This window comes from Xenopus laevis, chromosome 7S (assembly GCF_017654675.1).
Source record: "Xenopus laevis strain J_2021 chromosome 7S, Xenopus_laevis_v10.1, whole genome shotgun sequence".
Classification (NCBI taxonomy): domain Eukaryota; kingdom Metazoa; phylum Chordata; class Amphibia; order Anura; family Pipidae; genus Xenopus; species Xenopus laevis.
The window spans coordinates 106,680,103-106,698,358 of NC_054384.1; the positions used below are offsets into that span (position 1 = coordinate 106,680,103).

Below are 18,256 nucleotides of genomic sequence, written 5' to 3' on the forward strand. Positions count from 1 at the left end.
TATCCTTATCATTTACAGTAGGGGGTACATTATCCCTTATAATACATGAGTGATACTCAGAGTTCCCTGTATAACTCAGCCTGCAGCCTTGTGCCTTTATAGTGGTCACAGAACCCCTCAGTGACTTCTAATATCGCTTATCATTTACAGTAGGGGGTACATTATCCGCTTATAATACTGAGTGATACTCAGAGTTCCTGTATAACTCAGCCTGCAGCCTTGTGGCCTTTTATATGTGTCACAGAACAACCCCTCAGTGACTTCTAATAGTCCTATCATATTACAGTAGGGGGTACATTATCCTTAGTAATACATGAGTGATACTCATGAGTTCCCTGTATAACTCAGCCTGCAGCCTGTGCCTTTAATGGTCACAGAAACCCCCTCAGTGAGTTCTAATATCCTTATCATTTACAGTAGGGGGTAGCATTTACTTATAATACATGAGTGATACTCAGAGTTCACTGTATAACTCAGCCTGCAGCCTTGTGCCTTTAATTGTGGTCACAGAACAACCCCTCAGTGACTTCTAATATCCTTAATGACTTTACAGTAGGGGGTACATTATCCTTATAATACATGGAGTGATATCAGAGTTCCCTGTTAAATCAGCCGCGCCTTGTGCCTTTATATGGTCACAGAACCCCTCAGTGACTTCTAATATCCTTATCATTTACAGTAGGGGGTACATTATCCCTTAATAATACATGCAGTGATACTCAGAGTTCCCCTGTATAAAGCCTCAGCCTGGCAGCCTTGTGCCCTTATATGGTCGACAGAACAAACTCCTCAAGTGAACTTCTAATACCTTTACGTTTAACAGTAGGGGGTACATTATTCCTTATAATATACCGATGAGTGATACTCAGCAGTTCCCTGTACTATGTCAGGCCTGCAGCCTTGTGCCTTCATATGGTCAAACAAGAACAACCCCTCCAGTGACTCTCCTAATATCCATTATACATTTCACAGTAGGGGGCACATTATTCCCTTATAATACAATGAGTGATACTCATGAGGTTCCCTGTACTAACTCAGGCTGCCAGCCTTGTGCCTTTATTATCGGTCACAGAACAACCCCTCAGTGACTTCTAATATCCTTATCATTTTACCAGTAGGGGGTACATTATCCCTTATAATACATGAGTGATACTCAGAGTTCCCTGTATAACTCAGCCTGCAGCCTTGTGCCTTTATATGGTCACAGAACAACCCCTCAGTGACTTCTAATATCCTTATCATTTACAGTATGTAGAACATACAAATGTGTTCTTATACATTATTGACCTGAAGGGAAGGTTAGTGAAACATATAATCCTACTTGATACTACTATTCAAAATATTTCAGTTCCTTGTGAGTAATCATAAGCCAAGAGTAAATATTCTCATACAAACAGCAGTTGCCGTTACTGCAACAGATTAACATTGAAGGAACTTTAAAAAGTTAAATTCTCCAATATTCTCCAACAATTCACCCTAAAAGGATTAGAGCTTTGTGTGTGTGAAGAACTGGACAAACCTACAGTTATATGAGTCTCTATCATTACAGAAAGTTTTCTCATTCCCGCAGTACTTAGTTGGCCATATGTCTGATATTAGCGTGTGAGTATTATTCACTGCTCCTCGCAGGCTTTTTATTTTGGCTCATGGAAACAGTCCAAGCCAAGTCAGCTCCTGGGAAAGTCAGACCTGAATACTGTGCTTTATTTTCTGTGTTGGGCTGGGTGTTCTGAAGATTCAACTGTGGCCGATGCCATAAAAGAATTTGACTTTCCTTTTGAACTCTTAGGGAAGATCGGTCGGCCTCTTGGAATGGAAGGATCTCTCCTCTTGGCAAGGGATGTCAGACCAGCGTACCTTGCCTTGGTTTCTGGGTTACGACTGGTGTGTTGTTGTGGAGACTTGACTTGTTGCCCATACCACCAGAAGACTACAAAAGTTTAAAAAAAAAGTAGATTAATGAATTCTCAAGTCACATACCAGGAGTCATGCTTCCAGTTCTATAGATTATACTGTAATAGCTGTAATAGTTGCCAATGGGGGGAGCAGTTGATAACAAGTGGAGGAAGGGATGGGAGCTCATGGCTAGAACATTGCCTTGGGCACTGCCTAGAGCAGGGATCCCCAACCTTATTTACCCATGAGCCACATTAAAATGTAAAATAAGCTAGAGAGCAACACAAGCAAAACTCCTGAAAGTTCCAGTTATGGGTTGTGATTGGCAATTTGGAAGCTCCTAAATGGACTGGCAGCCTACAGGAGGCTCTGTTTGGCAGTGCACCTGTTTTTTATGCAACCAAAACTTGCCTCCAAGCCCAAGGTGTCAGGGAGGTGTAGGAATTTTTCAATCCATTGTGAAAACCCCAATTTATTCAGGAGCTATCATTAAAGGGATTCCTTCATGATTTTTATGGTGTAGTTTTTATTTCTAAATGACACTGTTTATAATTCACTCTACAATATAAAATTATATTCCTGAACCAGCAAGTGTATTTTTCAGTTGCAACTTGCAGTACAGCAGTAAAGAGTTACTGTATTTTATCAGAGCACAAGTCACATGACTGTGGGCACCTAGGAAACTGACAATATGTCTAGCCCCATGTCAGATTTCAAAATGAAATATAAAAAAATCAGTTTGCTCTTTTGAAAAATGGATTTCAGTGCAGAATTCTGCTGGAGCAGCACTATTAACTGATGCAATTTAAAAAACAAAAAACATGTTTTCCCATGACAGTATGTATCCCTTTAACTGTTTAGAAGCACTGAGCATTAGGTAGCAATATCATTTATCCAGACAATGTGTCTTTCTTGCCTTTGTACAGTAACTGAATTAACCCTTGGCCTAAAACTAGGAGAAGGGAGTAGGAGGGAGGTGAGCTGGCCGGTTGGATTGCCTAGAGTGCTGGCCGGCCTGGCCCTCCTCTGATTGTAATATATTGCCCAATTGAACACTCAGATTCATTCTGTTTTTTGCCGGGAAGACTGTATGTATTTCTGAACCAGAAAGAAGTAGGCAATGTTTTAACGCTAAACATTCAGTTCAGCATTTGTTTTCAGACAGTTGCGTATTGTGTCATCTCTTTTGCCTCATATGAAATGACATCTGACTTATGAATGCTGCTCATCCATGATCTGTTTCTAAACCGAATCCAAAAATATCTTCAGTTCTTGTTTTTGGGCAATTATGAAAACATCAACAATGATTTGTGTGAATGAATTATGAAGGGCAAAGTTGGAACATGGCCAAAACATAATAGAAGATAAGAAGAGCCTTGGATTTGGATGTATTTGGTTGGAATAAAATCGGTTCTAGAAGAGGAATAGTAAACTCTTAGGGTCAGGACACACAGGCAGATCCGGGGAGATTAGTCCTTGTGAGGCAACTTCGGGCGACTTTGGAAAATGAATCGCTCCGAGTGGATTTCTGGTTTCTCCTGTTCAGCTTGGAAGAGTTTGATTAAACTTTTGTGGAAAAAAAAAGCCAAATGGAAAAGCAATTTACAGTACATGCAAAATGTAACTGGACTGATTTACAACATAATTACGTCACCAGCAGACAACACCGAAAATACATATAAAAAAATATGTTTATGTGCATTCCATCTTGAAAGAGTTTGGCCGCCACATAGAAAATACTGCAGAAAAGTGTATTTCCAAACCTGCGGATCCCATAGAGTCCAATAATATGGTGTTTCCTTTGCCTATTGGCGTTTCTGCTGAAAAACGCAAATACTGGCGTTTTGTGGCAGATGTTGGATGGAAAACGCCCATTGGGAATTTCTATAGTGCGTATTCCATCAATATCAGAAGACTGCTATTATTTATGCTTGCCTGCACGTTTTTAAAAATGCTACGGAAAAGATCACCTAAGATGAGAGATACTGCGCGGGAATTCTAGTAAGTCTTGTTTTTTAAAGTACATTGGAGAGATATTGGATCATAAAGTGCATTGAAACCCCCTCCAAGTATAAAGGTATACATGGGCAGATTTGAGCCACCAATGTGGTTCCTTCAGACTGATTCAGAGCTTATCTGCCCATATATGGGGACCTCCAACAGACCTCCCTGATTGATATTTGGCCAATAATTGGCCAGATCTCGATCCGACCGGCTTGATTTTTTTTGTCAAATCAAGGACTGCATCAGCTGATTGACACAATCCTCGCTCTGAATCTTTATATCCCCTTCATTGTAATTATAAGATATCACTCACCAAAGGTGGACCTGTCGGAGAAAGATTCACTGTACAGTGTGTCCATAGTAGTTTTGAGTAGGGAAGCACTGAATTCCGGATTCGGCCCGGATTTGGCATTTTTCAGCAGGATTCGGCCAAATCCCTAATTTGCATATGCAAATTAGGGATGGAGAGGGAAAATTTTGTCACAAGGAAGTAAAAAAAGTTTTTGCCTTACCACCCCTAATTTGCTTATGCAAATTAGGATTCGGATTCGGTTCGGTATTCGGCCAAATCTTTCACGCAGGATTCGGGGGTTCGGCCAAATCCAAAATAGTGGATTCGTTGCATCCTTAGTTTTGAGTGTAAAAGTGGCAAATTTGATTATAAAAAGGGTTAGAGATTGAATCTTTATTTTTACCTGATTTGTTTCGTCCCAGCAAGCATAGCCGATGTGTGGTGCACCATGGGAGTTCTGTTTCTCTTGACCCGACACCTACGAGGAAAGAAAATCAACAGTAGTAACATTACAAGACACTAGTTTTACCAATTTATACAGCTTTAAAGTTGGAGATGAGGGACGTAATCTGAAATGACTATAGGAACATAAAGAACCCTGCTGGAGGTATTAAGCTGAGTGTAGACTACTGCCATGGTGAACTGCTGCAGCTTTTGAGCTTGGCCAAAGCCAAAGCTGAGGTCCTGAGCTTTATTGCAGCCTGGTAGTGATGGGCGAATTTATTCGCCAGGCGCAAATTCGCAGTGAATTTGTGTGATTCGCCGCCAGCGAATAAATTCACCCATCACTACAGCCTGGGCCAGTGTCGGACTGGGATGCCTGGGGCCCACCAGAAAACCTTTTAGTGCAGGCCCACTCTCCAAATATTTTTTTCTTTTTTTCTTCATTCACTTTTCTTCTCTCTTTATTATTTTAAAGGGATACTGTCATGGGAAAAACATTTTTTTTCAAAATGAATCAGTTAATAGTGCTGCTCCAGCAGAATTCTGCACTGAAATCCATTTCTCAAAAGAGCAAACAGATTTTTTTATATTCATTTTTGAAATCCGACATGGGGCTAGACATATTGTCAATTTCCCAGCTGCCCCAAGTCATGTGACTTGTGCTCTGATAAACTTCAGTCACTCTTTACTGCTGTACTGCAAGTTGGAGTGATATCATCCCCCTCCCTTCCCCCCCCCCCAGCAGCCAAAAAAAAGAACAATGGGAAGGTAACCAGATAACAGCTCCCTAACACAAGATAACAGCTGCCTGGTAGATCTAAGAACAACACTCAATAGTAAAATCCCATGTCCCACTGAGACACATTCAGTTACATTGAGAAGGAAAAACAGCAGCCTGCCAGAAAGCATTTCTCTCCTAAAGTGCAGGCACAAGTCACATGACATGGGGCAGCTGGGAAATTGACAAAATGTCTAGCCCCATGTCAGATTTCAAAATTGAATATAAAAAAATCTGTTTGCTCTTTTGAGAAATGGATTTCAGTGCAGAATTTTGCTGGAGTAGAACTATTAACTGATGCATTTTGAAAAAAAAACATGTTGTCTGATGACAGGATCCCTTTAATCACTTCTCCTTACATATTATCATCCAGTCTTCCCTCTATTTCCTCTCTTCTCTCTTAGAAATGGGTGAATGGATGTGATATAGACATACAAGGCAAATAATTGGGTGAGCAGAAAGGGCCACTGATACCTGGGCCCATCGGGAGTTTTCCTGGTATCCCGGTGGGCCAGTCCGACACTGGTGGATGTCACTTGACTAGTAGGTAACACTCTGTACTGCAAGTCAGATGTATAGGGAACGGAGTTAAGTTAATAAATAGGCTCAATCAGAAACTGGTGCTTTGTGTCCTGTCCCTTTAAATAGAGTATAGATATAAATATAAATAGAGTATAGTTGGACAAAACAATAAGGGTGGAGCCTGTTCACGTTGGATCTAGTGAAAAGACTAGAAGAAGAGTGTTAGAGATGAGTGGAGGAGGGGCTGTATTGGTGGGATCCCCACTTTCTGCTACCTGTAAGCTCTTGGCCCCATTGCAAAGACCTGAGAGATCTACCTACCCTATAACAAGCCCTGCCTAGTGAGATGGGGCTTATGTGCAGGGAACAGAGAGGTGGCCCTGGGCTTTAATCAGGGATAAAAAAAAAGGGGCTATTGGTTATACATTTCTGATCTCGATTTAGAAAGGAACAGCACCTTTTCATGGCTTAAAAAAACCATTATTGTTACATGGCTAATGGCTTAGACCAAAAGACACAGTGATGTTTCAAGCCGTTATCCGGCTCTTTATCAAGCTTGCAGAAGAAGAACGGCTTGAAATGTCATTGTATCCTTTGGTCTAAGCCATGTAAGTATAAAGGCTCTTTTTTAAGGTGCTGTTCCTTGCTGAATCCAGTGTGTCTAGTGGATTGTCACCATAATGGAACGTACACACGTCTTCTTGAGGAGTGTTGTGCTAATGTATTTTATTAATATATTTCTGATCTAACATGACTAAAAGTCTCACAATTATGTTTGAATGCATGGAATTGGAAGAGCTTTCGTGCCAGATATTATTTTTGATGACATAAGCAGCAGATAGGACTATACCAGATACCAGCAATAGGCAGAGGAATCAGAGACAAGGAATGAGAAGAGAATGTAGAGATAAAAGGACAATATAGTGAAACTTTAGCAGAAACAAAGGACTTACTGTGCTAAGAACATTCTTATGCTTTGGTCCTGATGGACTCTTTCTTTTTCCACCTATGTGACAATAAGATTATTTTAGATATTTTTAATATTGGCATGCAGCGATGAAGAACAGAAATATCAACGTTTGCTCTTTATTTTTTCCAGTGATTTTCAGCCATCCCCTTAATCTCCCCCAACTACTGCTTATTAAGCTTCGGAGCTGCCCAGTTATCCCCCAACCCTTCACCAAACCACATGTATAAATCTGTGCAACTCCTAAAAATGCTGAAAGTGTTGACTTTCTGAAAGAGTTTAGGAGAAGTAGGACACCACTAATGGTGCCCATTTTGGCTCACATAGTTAATTGGGTGAAAATTCCAAAGTCCATCAACAACATCACCCAGGAAGGAATTCCATAACCTCACTGCCCTCACAGAGAAGAACCACCTACACTTCTTCAAGCTCATTCATTTAGTCAAAAGCTTTTAACTGCCGTGTGTAAATAATCTGCTTTCCATGTTATATTAAGAACTTACCTTTTCTCTTCCGTATGCAGCAAACGATCAACACAATGAGACAAATGATCAGCAATGCTCCCAGCACAGAGCCAATGACAATTCCAGCTATGGCTCCAGGACTAAGAGGGGCGGCTGTAGCAAGGGGAGACAGTTATATAAGAAGACTTATTAGAACTTTGGTACTTGTACAAGTCACACGTTGTGCCTTAAACTTGGTGAGGACAATGTGAAGACAAGGGCGTGTGTCAACATCTATCAACTACAAATTTCAGGTAGAAGATCATAGAGCCATTCATTATCAAATATAACTGGTTTTGTAACATCAAAAACTCTTGAGATACTTTTGGACCAGGCAAGTGTCAACCCCAGTTTTTGTATGCATTGACTTTGTCACCTACTGGTCAGAATTACAGTTAAACACTGTGGTTGATAGATTACTGGTGTCTTATAACTCCATCTATTCCTGGCTAGTTCTTGCTTGGCTGGACTACTCGCATGATTGGCATGATTAGATTGTTGGCTCATACAAGGGCTCATACAAGCTGACCAACATTCTTTCATGTTGGTCAACTATATTAAATCTTTAAAGGGGATTTTAACCCAAAAATATTAAATTAGTATAAACTTACTGAGTGTGGTCTTCTGAGCATTTGTGCAATTTACATTCATTTTTTCTTTTTAAGAGGACAGCTTTATACTAGTCAGCAGGCTTCAGCTCAAGAGCTTTATGGAGGCCCTGAGTCTCAGCAACCCGAACTGTTAATGCTCATCATGTATTTAAATATCTCAGAAACCCATAAAAATAAAAAATTGATGTAAACTCTAAAAGTGTTTAGGGAAGCCCCCATCAATCAATATTTGAGGGTTTACATACCTTTTAAAGGCTAGCTCTTGCTCACAAGAATTGGCATGCAACATGTGCATTAAATTACCCATCACCATCAGCTGCCCAAGTCTTATAAAAATAGGTTACTCACATACTCTTAGTGTGAATTCTCCTAGCCCACTGCTGGCCGGGTTGGCTATAACACATCTGTAATTTCCATTGTGTGTCCTACTGGGCTGATTAATCTGCACGGTTTGATTTCCATCCAACAAGCTGTAAGAGGTATTCGCAGTATTCAAAGGTTTCCCCTCCCACAGCCAAGTAATGGATCCTTCCCACACCGCAGAAGAATTACAGGTCAGGTTGAGAGATGTAGTCGAACCTTCAATCACTTCCTTGGAGGATGGAGTCACCGTCACATTCTCTACTTTGTCTGAGAGAAACAAACAGATCCCTAGTAGGAGATATTTCTATTCAGTAATAACACCATCAGTCACTACTACTGCATCATGTGCCATAAAGCAAGACATGACTGTTCTGCTGATGCCAAAAAGGAAGTAGAGACAGTGCTCCCTGTGATCCAACATCTGATAGAAAAGAGACAAAATTGAGGAATGCTAGGGCCACCACCTGAAGGAGCAGAGGTATTATATAAATCAGGGCTGTTGATTCTTTCATCCACCGTTTCTGCATTGATAAAAGCCCCATTTTATTTAATTAATCCCTGGATTTTATTCTTGCATCTGGCACACAACACAGACAACCCAGGAGTTGCTATTATCCTGTAGTCCTTAAGCAAAATGCTCTTCCTTGTTACCACTCTCAGTATCTCCCTAGTGTTGTATATTTGCAAGGGACTTTGCTGGTTTATTAAGAGAGTCCTTACACAATTTAAGGGGCCCTCTGCAGCTTGAGTTCACCCATGACTGCAAGAGCCTTGCAATATTATATGCCCGTTGCACTACTATTTATGTTTGCCCCACAAGGGCCCCATCATAAATGGGAAGTGGCTCCTAGCAGGTGTGTACCAAAAGCCATAACCTTTGCGCTGAGAGCCCATTGGTCATGGTTATACATTATCCCACAATGAAGAAATGGATCCTACAAGTTGCAACAACCTTCGCAAATCAAAGTTAGTTAGTCACAATAACTATCGTATATACTCGAGTATAAGCCGTCCCAAGTATAAGCCGAGGTTCCCAAAAACTGGGAAAGCTTATTGGCTCGAGTGAGAAATGCAGCAGCTTCTGGTAAGATTTGAGGGTAAGATTTGAGGGTTTCTGCTCCCAATGGAGGTGCCGGCGTCTCGTTTTTGGATGCCGGCGACCATTCTTGGACGCCGGCGACTATTCTTAGGCGCCGGCGACTATTCTTAGATGCCAGTGACTATTCTTAGGCGCCCGGCGACCGTTTTTGTGCTTGACCCGAGTATAAGCCGAGGTAGACTTTTTCAGCACATTTTGAGTGCTGAAAAACTCGGCTTATACTCGAGTATATACGGATCTGTCTGTGTGTATCATCACATTGCTAGTAGGTTTGGTTAAAGTGCACATGCAGTTTTCATTGTGTGCCTTAATGGGCTGATTAATCTTTTGCCATCCAACAAGCTGAAGCTGTAAGAGTTATCCAGAATATCCAAAGTTTTCCCATCCCACAGTTATGGATCCTTCCCGCGTCAAGGTGTGATATGTCCGGTTGAGAGATGCGGTGGAGCCATGAATCACTTCCACAGAGTAGGGAATTCTGCAGATATTGCTTCTTCCAACATTAACCTTTCTTAAATAGTGTAAAAAGCAAGGGCTTCTTTATATATATAGAATCATTGCCATGATGGAAGGCAGAAGGGGTTTTTTTTTTTTTTGCTAGAATGGAAGTAGAGACAATAGCTGATTTCCTTCCATGAATTCTGTCATTGGGGCATTGGCAGCAACAAGGCTAGGGCCATCATCAGGGTTATTAAACCTTCCATTTACCCTTTTTTTGTATTTCCAGTCCTGGATGCACCAACTGTCCCAATTTAGTGCAGTTTCACGGAACCAAAAAATAATGTGGCCCACTGGAGCATAAATGGGATTTTGTGAGGCCCAGTCTGCAACCTCCCAGCCTCTAGATGTCTATAGGATTCTGTGAGTTGTAGTGCAAAACCAGCTAATGGGCAGTAGGTGGGATGCCCCTGAAAATATCTACCAAATGCTAAGGGTGGAAGGTGTATCTGCTTATGGGTCACAGCAACCTTTGGTGGACCAAGTTATTTACTTAGATTAGAGCCTCTGAAGGTCAACACCCTCTTCCCCTGCCACCACCAGCAGAAGACAAGATTTAATTCTTACTCTGCATCTCCATTGATGATGTATTAACAGGGGGTACCTTACACTTCTTCTTCACAGGGACCCTCTGCTGCTTTTATCTACCTCAAGTAAAGACTATACATTATAATGTTCTTTGAACTTTTATATATGAAATTGGGTATGTGCCAAATGCCATAATCTGTGCACTGAGAGTCCTTTGGTGGCTGCCATCCAATTGCTGGCTGGGTTGCTTATAACGCATGTGTAGTTTCCATTGTGTGTCTTATTGGGTTGATCTGCACAGTTGTATTTCCATCCAACAAGCGGTAAGAAGTATCCACAGTATTCAAAGGACTTCCATCCCTCAGCCTAGTCATGGATCCTTCCCACGTTGAGACACCACATGTCAAATTGAGCGATGCAGTGGAACCTTCAATCATTTTTGCAGGGGGTGGAATTACCATCACATTCTCTGCTTTGAGAGAAACATACCAACAGGTCGCTACCAGGGCAAGACAGACAGAACTACTGTCAGTGGCCACCGTTAACATGGAGGCCACTGCTCCATCAAAATCAGGCCTTTAGCTGACTAGTATATATGCCCAGATTTGATTGGCCAGTTTGGCAGATGTTGGCCATACTATGAACCACATGGACATATATGCCAGGTCTGGGGGTATTTTGACAGACCACCCTGCCATTTGATCATAGTGATATTCAGAAAGGTTTGTGCATAGTGCATTGGAAGATATGGAAGTGAAGAGATGCCACAGCTCCACTTCACTTCCCGTATTTTATTCCAAAGGTATTTTATTGGTCTATTAAAGGGGCCCTTAAACTATTCCTCCACAGACAACCTCTGACACTTGTGTCTGCCCCTGGCAATTGCAATAGAAAAGAATATATCCGTTGCACCTTTATCTGTGTTTGGCCCCCTGGTAATGGGAAGTGGCTAGTAGGGGGCATGAGCCAAAAGCTGTAATCTTTGTACTGAGAGCTCATTAGTGACTGTTAGACATTATCCTGCAATTATAAAATTAATAAGAAATGAATCCCCCTCAGCTGCACCAATCAGAACACATTACTCACAATACACATAGAGTATGTGTTGCCCCCAGTCTGAGTCAACTCCGTTGCTCATAATGCACAAGTATTTCCCATTGTGCGTCTTGTTGGGTTGATTAATCTGAAGAGTTGTATTTCCATCCAATAATCTGCTGATTGTACTGAAATCCCCCTTGCTCCATCTCCACGTCGCATTTCCTTGCCCCTGTGATGCATCACACGTCAGGTTGACAAGGTCGGAGCCATCATTCACCTCTGCAGGGGTCTGAGTCACAGTCACATCCTTCAATTCCACTGTAGGAAAATAATCATCAATAGGTTAATTGTATTGTAGGGTATTAGGGAATCAAAACCTCCAATAACCAATGTATATTATTGCTTTAAGATGCATTGTTGTTGTTTATTACTTTTGTCCAAATGCTTTCCTACTATACGGGGAATATGTGGTGTTTATACAAATGGCCTGTAGATGTCACTGTGCTCATACTTATACTGTGCATACTTCCTGGTAGCTTAAATGTGAAAGTGAAAGTTAGTGTTGTGTAATGCCTGCATGACACTGCTAATAAAGCACTGTTATGCTCTTCTCATCCTCGGCTACCCAAAACATAACACTATCCTCCCCTCCAATGACCAAATTACAGATGCAAGAGAATTGACCAACGAGAATGCTGATTCCCAGCTCTGTGTCAACCATTTTGCTCTCATCATAAAGACAGAGATGATTGTGTTCTATGCTGGAGAACATACTGCTGCGGAGGTGTTCTGGGATTAAAATACTTGCAACTCCAGCTTCAGGAACATGGAGCCAGATTTACACAGATCAGCCTGAAGTCTCGTTGGAGGATTATTTTGCATATTAATGCAGGCTCTGGAGAGCAAAGGAACAGTAATCAAGCACAAGTTCTTCAAAGTTCAAAAAGTAGAACTCTGCTTCATTTCCAACCCTCTAGTATAAGAAAGTAATCCTAAAACAACTGGACTGGCTGAGTAATCATTGAAGACTTCCACTACTCATCCGAGCAGCTTCTTCAGTTCAACTGACTGGTGTGGGAAGTTCTTGGCATATAAACTCTTCCACTAATATATGCCAAGGACTTCCAACGACACCTGAAGAAGCTGCTCGGATGAGTAGTGAAGCATCTTCAACGATAACTCAGCAAGTCCAGTTGGTTTAGAATGACTTACTTATACTAGATATACCATGACCTGGATAAATTAAATATTTATAGTCATTTCCAACCTCTTTTCTGGTGCCATCACCAAGAGCATGCGGTTTCCCCAGCTTATGCTCCTTCTCAGAGAAGGGTGGCAGAAACTAGAACTGATAAGGCCACCAAATATGTTGCACAGCTATGCTTCAGGAGGTCAGGTAGGACAGTAGATTTGTTGTGGCAAATAAGAATACAGGGTCTGTTAAAAGTCTTCTCAAGGCCAATTGTGACTTTGGTTGGCACTGGATGGCAGCTGGGAAGACATGACAGAATTGGTGCTTCCTATAATTAGTCACAGTGATATTGAGTGGAATACTTTATTTGGAGGTCAGCGGTTGGTATAGGTCAAGTGTCTCCTAAGAACTATGAATTCAGTGCTGTTCCCAAGGGTTTCCTCACCTGCTGTGACCTTTGCTTGAGGTGCTCCATCCACCCAACCTACAGAATAAAAAACAAAGACATACTTACATAGGTAACAGGGTTTATGCCAATAAAAAGTGCTTATAGGCTCATAGTTAATGTTTGAAGGCAATGCAGAGATACCAGGACCATAACAAAACTCAACAGGCTGGCAAGGTTTCTGGTTTGGCAAGTTCTAGCCGACAATTTGTTAGAACTTCAGGATTTCAAACTACGGTCGTTCCTTAAAGCAAAGCCTGTATTGCAATTGCAATACAGGTATGGGATCCGTTATCCGGAAACCCATTATCCAGAGAGCTCCAAATTACAGAAAGGCCACCTCCTATAAAATAAAATAATCCAAATTTTGAAAAATAATTTCCTTTTTCTCTGTAATAATAAAACAGTCGCTTGTACTTGATCCCAACTAAGATATAATTAATCCTTATTGGAGGCAAAACCAGCCTATTGGCTTTATTTAATGTTCACACTAAGCTGTTTCTTTACTGCTCATTAATAGGGAATCTATCGCTTTATAAATGCGTCTGCTGCCAGCTAAATTGCAAATTGTTGGTGATGACGCATTTGCGGCGCAAAGTTGCCCAAAGACTCCTCGCAACAAAACTTTGGGCTTTTTCGGAAAGTACCCACAGCAGGTATGTTTCACCAGCAGCAATTTGCATTTCACCTGGTGGGAACCAAACAAAAAAACCCACCCGATGACTTTATCAGCTGAAATAATGCTAGAGAGCAATGCATGTGTTTTATGATCACAATTCATATTTAAAGGGATTGTTCACCCAAAAACTCCTTTTTGCATAAAGAAAGAAGAAGTAATAATAAGCACATTTCCTATGGAGCTCATTCACGACATTACATGTTGGACGGTTTTAAAGTTATTTGCAAATTTTTTTTTTTTTTTTTACTGAAAACAGTATCAGTCTGTCTTAAGAAGGCTCCGAATTATGGAAACGCCATCTCCCACAGACTCCATTTTTTCAAAGTAATCCAAATTTTTTTTTTAAATAATTACATTTTTTCTCTTTAAAAATAAACCGGTAGCTTGTACTTGATCCCAACTAAGATATAATTAATCCTTAAATCTGCCTATTGGGTTTATTTAATGTTTACATGAGTTTCTAGTAGACTTAGCAGTAAAGAAGATCTGTGTCTCCAAAGATGCCCCAGTAGCTCCCCATCTTCTTTTCTGCTGATTCACTGCACATGCTCTGTGCTGCTGTCCCTTACTGAGCTTAGGGACCCACTCACAATATACAGTACACATAGAATAGAAATGTCACAATATAAGGCTGATTAGTAATTAATACAGATAATTACTACATGGCAGCACAGAAACCAGTGCAATTAGCATCAGAATTGAATAATCAGCAAACCTGTAGCATCAGCTTATATTACAGCCAGGGAAGCTCATTTTCTGCTGGATAATTAGTGACGAGCCCTAAGCTTAGCTTCTCAACAGCCAATCAGAGCCCACTGAGCATGTGAGTGTCACAGACACTTTCCAAGATGGTGACCCCCTGTGACAAGTTTGAAGTCCTGGATCATTGCTGCTATTGACAAGCTCAAACTTTAGCCTCGTGCAATAAGTTCAGTCTATAAAATACCATATGGCATTTTCACTAAACCATATTAATTTTTAGGGTTTAGTTCTCCTTTAAAGGGGAATTTTTCGAGATTCATTATGTGGTGAAGCTGCTAAAAAACACTCCAGGTAAAACCTGACGGAATCATGCAGAAGTCAATAGCAGAATAAGAGTTTCTTTGCAATCTCCTTTTTTTTGGTTTTAAACTATTAGCAGTTTTATACTGCTAATTCCTACTCGGGGCAGAGCAGCACCAGAGGGTTAAATGACTGCTGAATTCAGTGTCTCTGGGCACTACCCTGCACAGCTCTTTCCCTTTGTATCAATAGTCAGCGTTAAGATCTAACCAGTTCTAAAATCTAACCAGCCCATTGCTTTCTTTCTACCCCAAAATAAGAAGGGTTAAATGCACCTACCGTAAGGCAGCAGCAGGACAAGCACCCAGGGCAGTGGCACCAGCCTCCTCATGTCCTAGAGACACACAGCACTAACACATCTCCCAGAGACACACAGCACTAACACATCTCCCAGAGACACACAGCACTAACACATCTCCCAGAGACACACAGCACTAACACATTTCCCAGAGACACACAGCACTAACACATCTCCCAGAGACACACAGCACTAACACATTTCCCAGAGACACACAGCACTAACACATTCCCAGAGACACACAGCACTAACACATCTCCCAGAGACACACAGCACTAACACATCTCCCAGAGACACACAGCACTAACACATCTCCCAGAGACACACAGCACTAACACATCTCCCAGAGACACACAGCACTAACACATCCCCAGCAGCACCGGCTCACTCATAACTGTCTCCTCCCCATCAAACCAAACAGGTAAATGTACATGAGGTTAACAGAGTTTACAAAAGGGTGGGGAATAAGTTCTCTAAACATTAACTCAGTCAGGTCTGGTAATCGGTAGATTTTGGCAAATGCCAGAGGGGCTGCTGTAAGAAGCTATAGACAATCTCTATTTAATTGGCATGAGGGGGACTGGATGGGCCTCTCTGTATAGGGATGGGACCTGTTATCCAGAATGTTTGGAACCTTGGATCTTCTGGTAAAAGGAGAATTCAACTGTAAATTAAAAAAAATTGTAATGGGCGATTTCCGTTAGTTTCGGCGCAACTGTCACAAAGTGGAATATTGTTCCAACTGCGCATGCGCCAGATACATCGGTCTCAATCCGAAGATTACCAAAGAGAAGAAGATGGCGCCCGTGAATTCCGCTGGACAGAATCTGCACCGAGGGTTAAGTAAAGACTTAGGGGCATTTCCCCGGGGGGGCAGCTAGACTGGGGGGGAGGAGGGAGGGGGGTCTATGTAGGGTATGAGATTTTTTACTTTAGGGTTGAATTCTCCTTTAAGGGGCTTTAAGGGGTTAACCGCATAGATAATGGTGTATGGCTCCGTTTCAATGAACAGTAAACAAAAAAAGTGAAGAAAATAAACAAAAATTTGAGAAAAGGTGTTTGTTAGAATGGTCTCTTCCCTAAGTCACCCCCATTTCAAAGGTCATTTTTTGCAACATACAGAAACTTCACACGTAGGAAGAAACCATCCAACGGTGAAATAGTAGTCAAAAAGTCTTTTGTAAAATCAGAAAAAGTCCATTGTACCAAAGGGAGACCACCAGCTCATGAGTAAGTGCCCACTCCTGGCACAAAACGCGTCAGGCTAACACATGTCCTAATAAAGACTTTTTCTAATTTTACAAAAGACTTTTTGGCTACTATTTCCCCATTGGATGGTCTCTTCCTACATGTGAGCTTTCTTGGGGTGGCCACCTCTCAGCTTTAAAACTCCGGTGGAGAAGGACAGCATTATTATCTAAAGAATTGGCAAAAAAAAAATGTAATGCTCAAAAAAAAAAAGGTTTATTACTCCATATTTCTGTCTTACACAAAGACCTTCACCTGGAGTGAAAAAAACGTTTGTATGGGATCCATTATCCGGAAACCCGTTATCCAAAAAGCTCCAAATTACGGAAAGGCCACCTCCCATAGACTCCATTATAATCAAATAACCCAAATTTTTCAAAATGATTTCCTTTTTCTGTGTAATAATAAAACAGTAGCTTGTACTTGATCCCAACTAAGATATAATTAATCCTTATTGGAAGCAAAACCAGCCTATTGAGTTTATTTAATGTTTACATGATTTTCTAGTAGAAGATCCAAATTACAGAAAGATCCGTTATCAGGAAAATTCCAGGTTCCGAGCATTCTGGATAACAGGTCCCCTACCTGTATTTATATTCTTTGCAAAACATAACAATGCAGGCATTTGCCAAGCAGGAACTGAGCTCCTCTATATACACAGAAAAGGGACTTTTACAAGGAAGGGACATATTTAAGGAAGGATTTATGATTTATGATATTGGGAGGTAACATAAGACTTAAGGTGGCCATACACGGATAGATCCGCTCGTTTGGCGATGTCGCCAAACGAGCGGATCTCCCTCCGATATGCCCACCTTGAGGTGGGCAATATCGGGCTGATCCGATCGTGGGCCTTACCCTTTAAACAAAACAGGGATTGTTTGTCCATATATTGCAATATATTTAAGCTGGCCAACTACGTCAAAGTCATCCCATATCTGGCCAGTCCTATGCTCAATTTTATCTGATTCATTAAGAATTCTATTGCTTCATTATACATTTTACACAGGGACTAAGTTTTACCTGCAACTTACTTGCTGCTTTCAAAGTAAACCTCCATACTTGGCTGCCCTTTTATTAGACACCAGTGGGATCACCTGACTATAGCTGGGAAGGGTGGGAGCTACAACATAGAGCTGGTCACTGCTCCTGTATAAACTATAACAAACAAGGGAAAGTTGTGCTCACCACTATTTTTTAAAAACCATTAGGCGGGGGTGCAATGAGGCTGTGACCACAAAATACATATAGTCAAATACAAGAGTCCTCTGCACTCAACCCATTATCAATATATTTAAGACAGAGACATTTTGTGCATACTGCTACTAAAAAATGCCTTACCCTTTAAACAAAACAGGGATTGTTTGTCCATATATTGCAATATATTTAAGCTGGCCAACTACGTCAAAGTCATCCCATATCTGGCCAGTCCTATGCTCAATTTTATCTGATTCATTAAGAATTCTATTGCTTCATTATACATTTTACAAAGGGACTAGGTATTACCTGCAACTTAACTTGCTGCTTTCAATATATAATATATATATATATATATGCTTGTAAGTCAACTTGTAATTGTTGAAACTTCAATAAAGATTATTGAAAAAATAAAAGTTACTTTAAGGGTGAACCACCCCTTTAAGTACTGGAGGGTGTGAAATGCATAAGGTGGATCATACGGGGGTCAGTATGTTTGTGTTTTTTACTATTGTTTTTTTTTTTTAAAGAGACAGTACTTCGAATGGTCGAATAGTCAAACGATTTTTAGTTTGAATCGTTCGATTAGAAG

The 18,256-nt window shown here is 41.0% G+C and overlaps 1 protein-coding gene across 1 annotated transcript; it reads right to left on the minus strand.

The window, feature by feature from the left end:
* Positions 1–1,177: 1,177 nt before the first annotated feature.
* LOC108705252 (carcinoembryonic antigen-related cell adhesion molecule 1-like) lies at positions 1,178–15,331 on the minus strand. Its single transcript, XM_041571696.1, has 8 exons — positions 15,201–15,331; positions 13,181–13,219; positions 11,592–11,861; positions 8,366–8,647; positions 7,407–7,520; positions 6,890–6,942; positions 4,596–4,670; positions 1,178–1,930 (listed from the first exon to the last, which is right to left on the minus strand). The coding sequence occupies exons 1-8, from the start codon at positions 15,250–15,252 to the stop codon at positions 1,844–1,846; spliced, it is 972 nt and encodes a 323-aa protein (XP_041427630.1). The 5' UTR covers positions 15,253–15,331; the 3' UTR covers positions 1,178–1,843.
* Positions 15,332–18,256: the final 2,925 nt, after the last annotated feature.

Excerpts from the sequence above, each read along its gene's own strand:
- LOC108705252 (XM_041571696.1), bottom strand. The coding sequence starts at position 15,252 with ATGAGGAGGCTGGTGCCACTGCCCTGGGTGCTTGTCCTGCTGCTGCCT. Across the intron at positions 11,862-13,180 it reads TCAAGCAAAGGTCACAGCAG|TGGAATTGAAGGATGTGACT; the intron begins GTGAGGAAACCC and ends ATTTTCCTACAG. Across the intron at positions 1,931-4,595 it reads GCTGGGACGAAACAAATCAG|TCTTCTGGTGGTATGGGCAA; the intron begins GTAAAAATAAAG and ends AAACTTTTGTAG.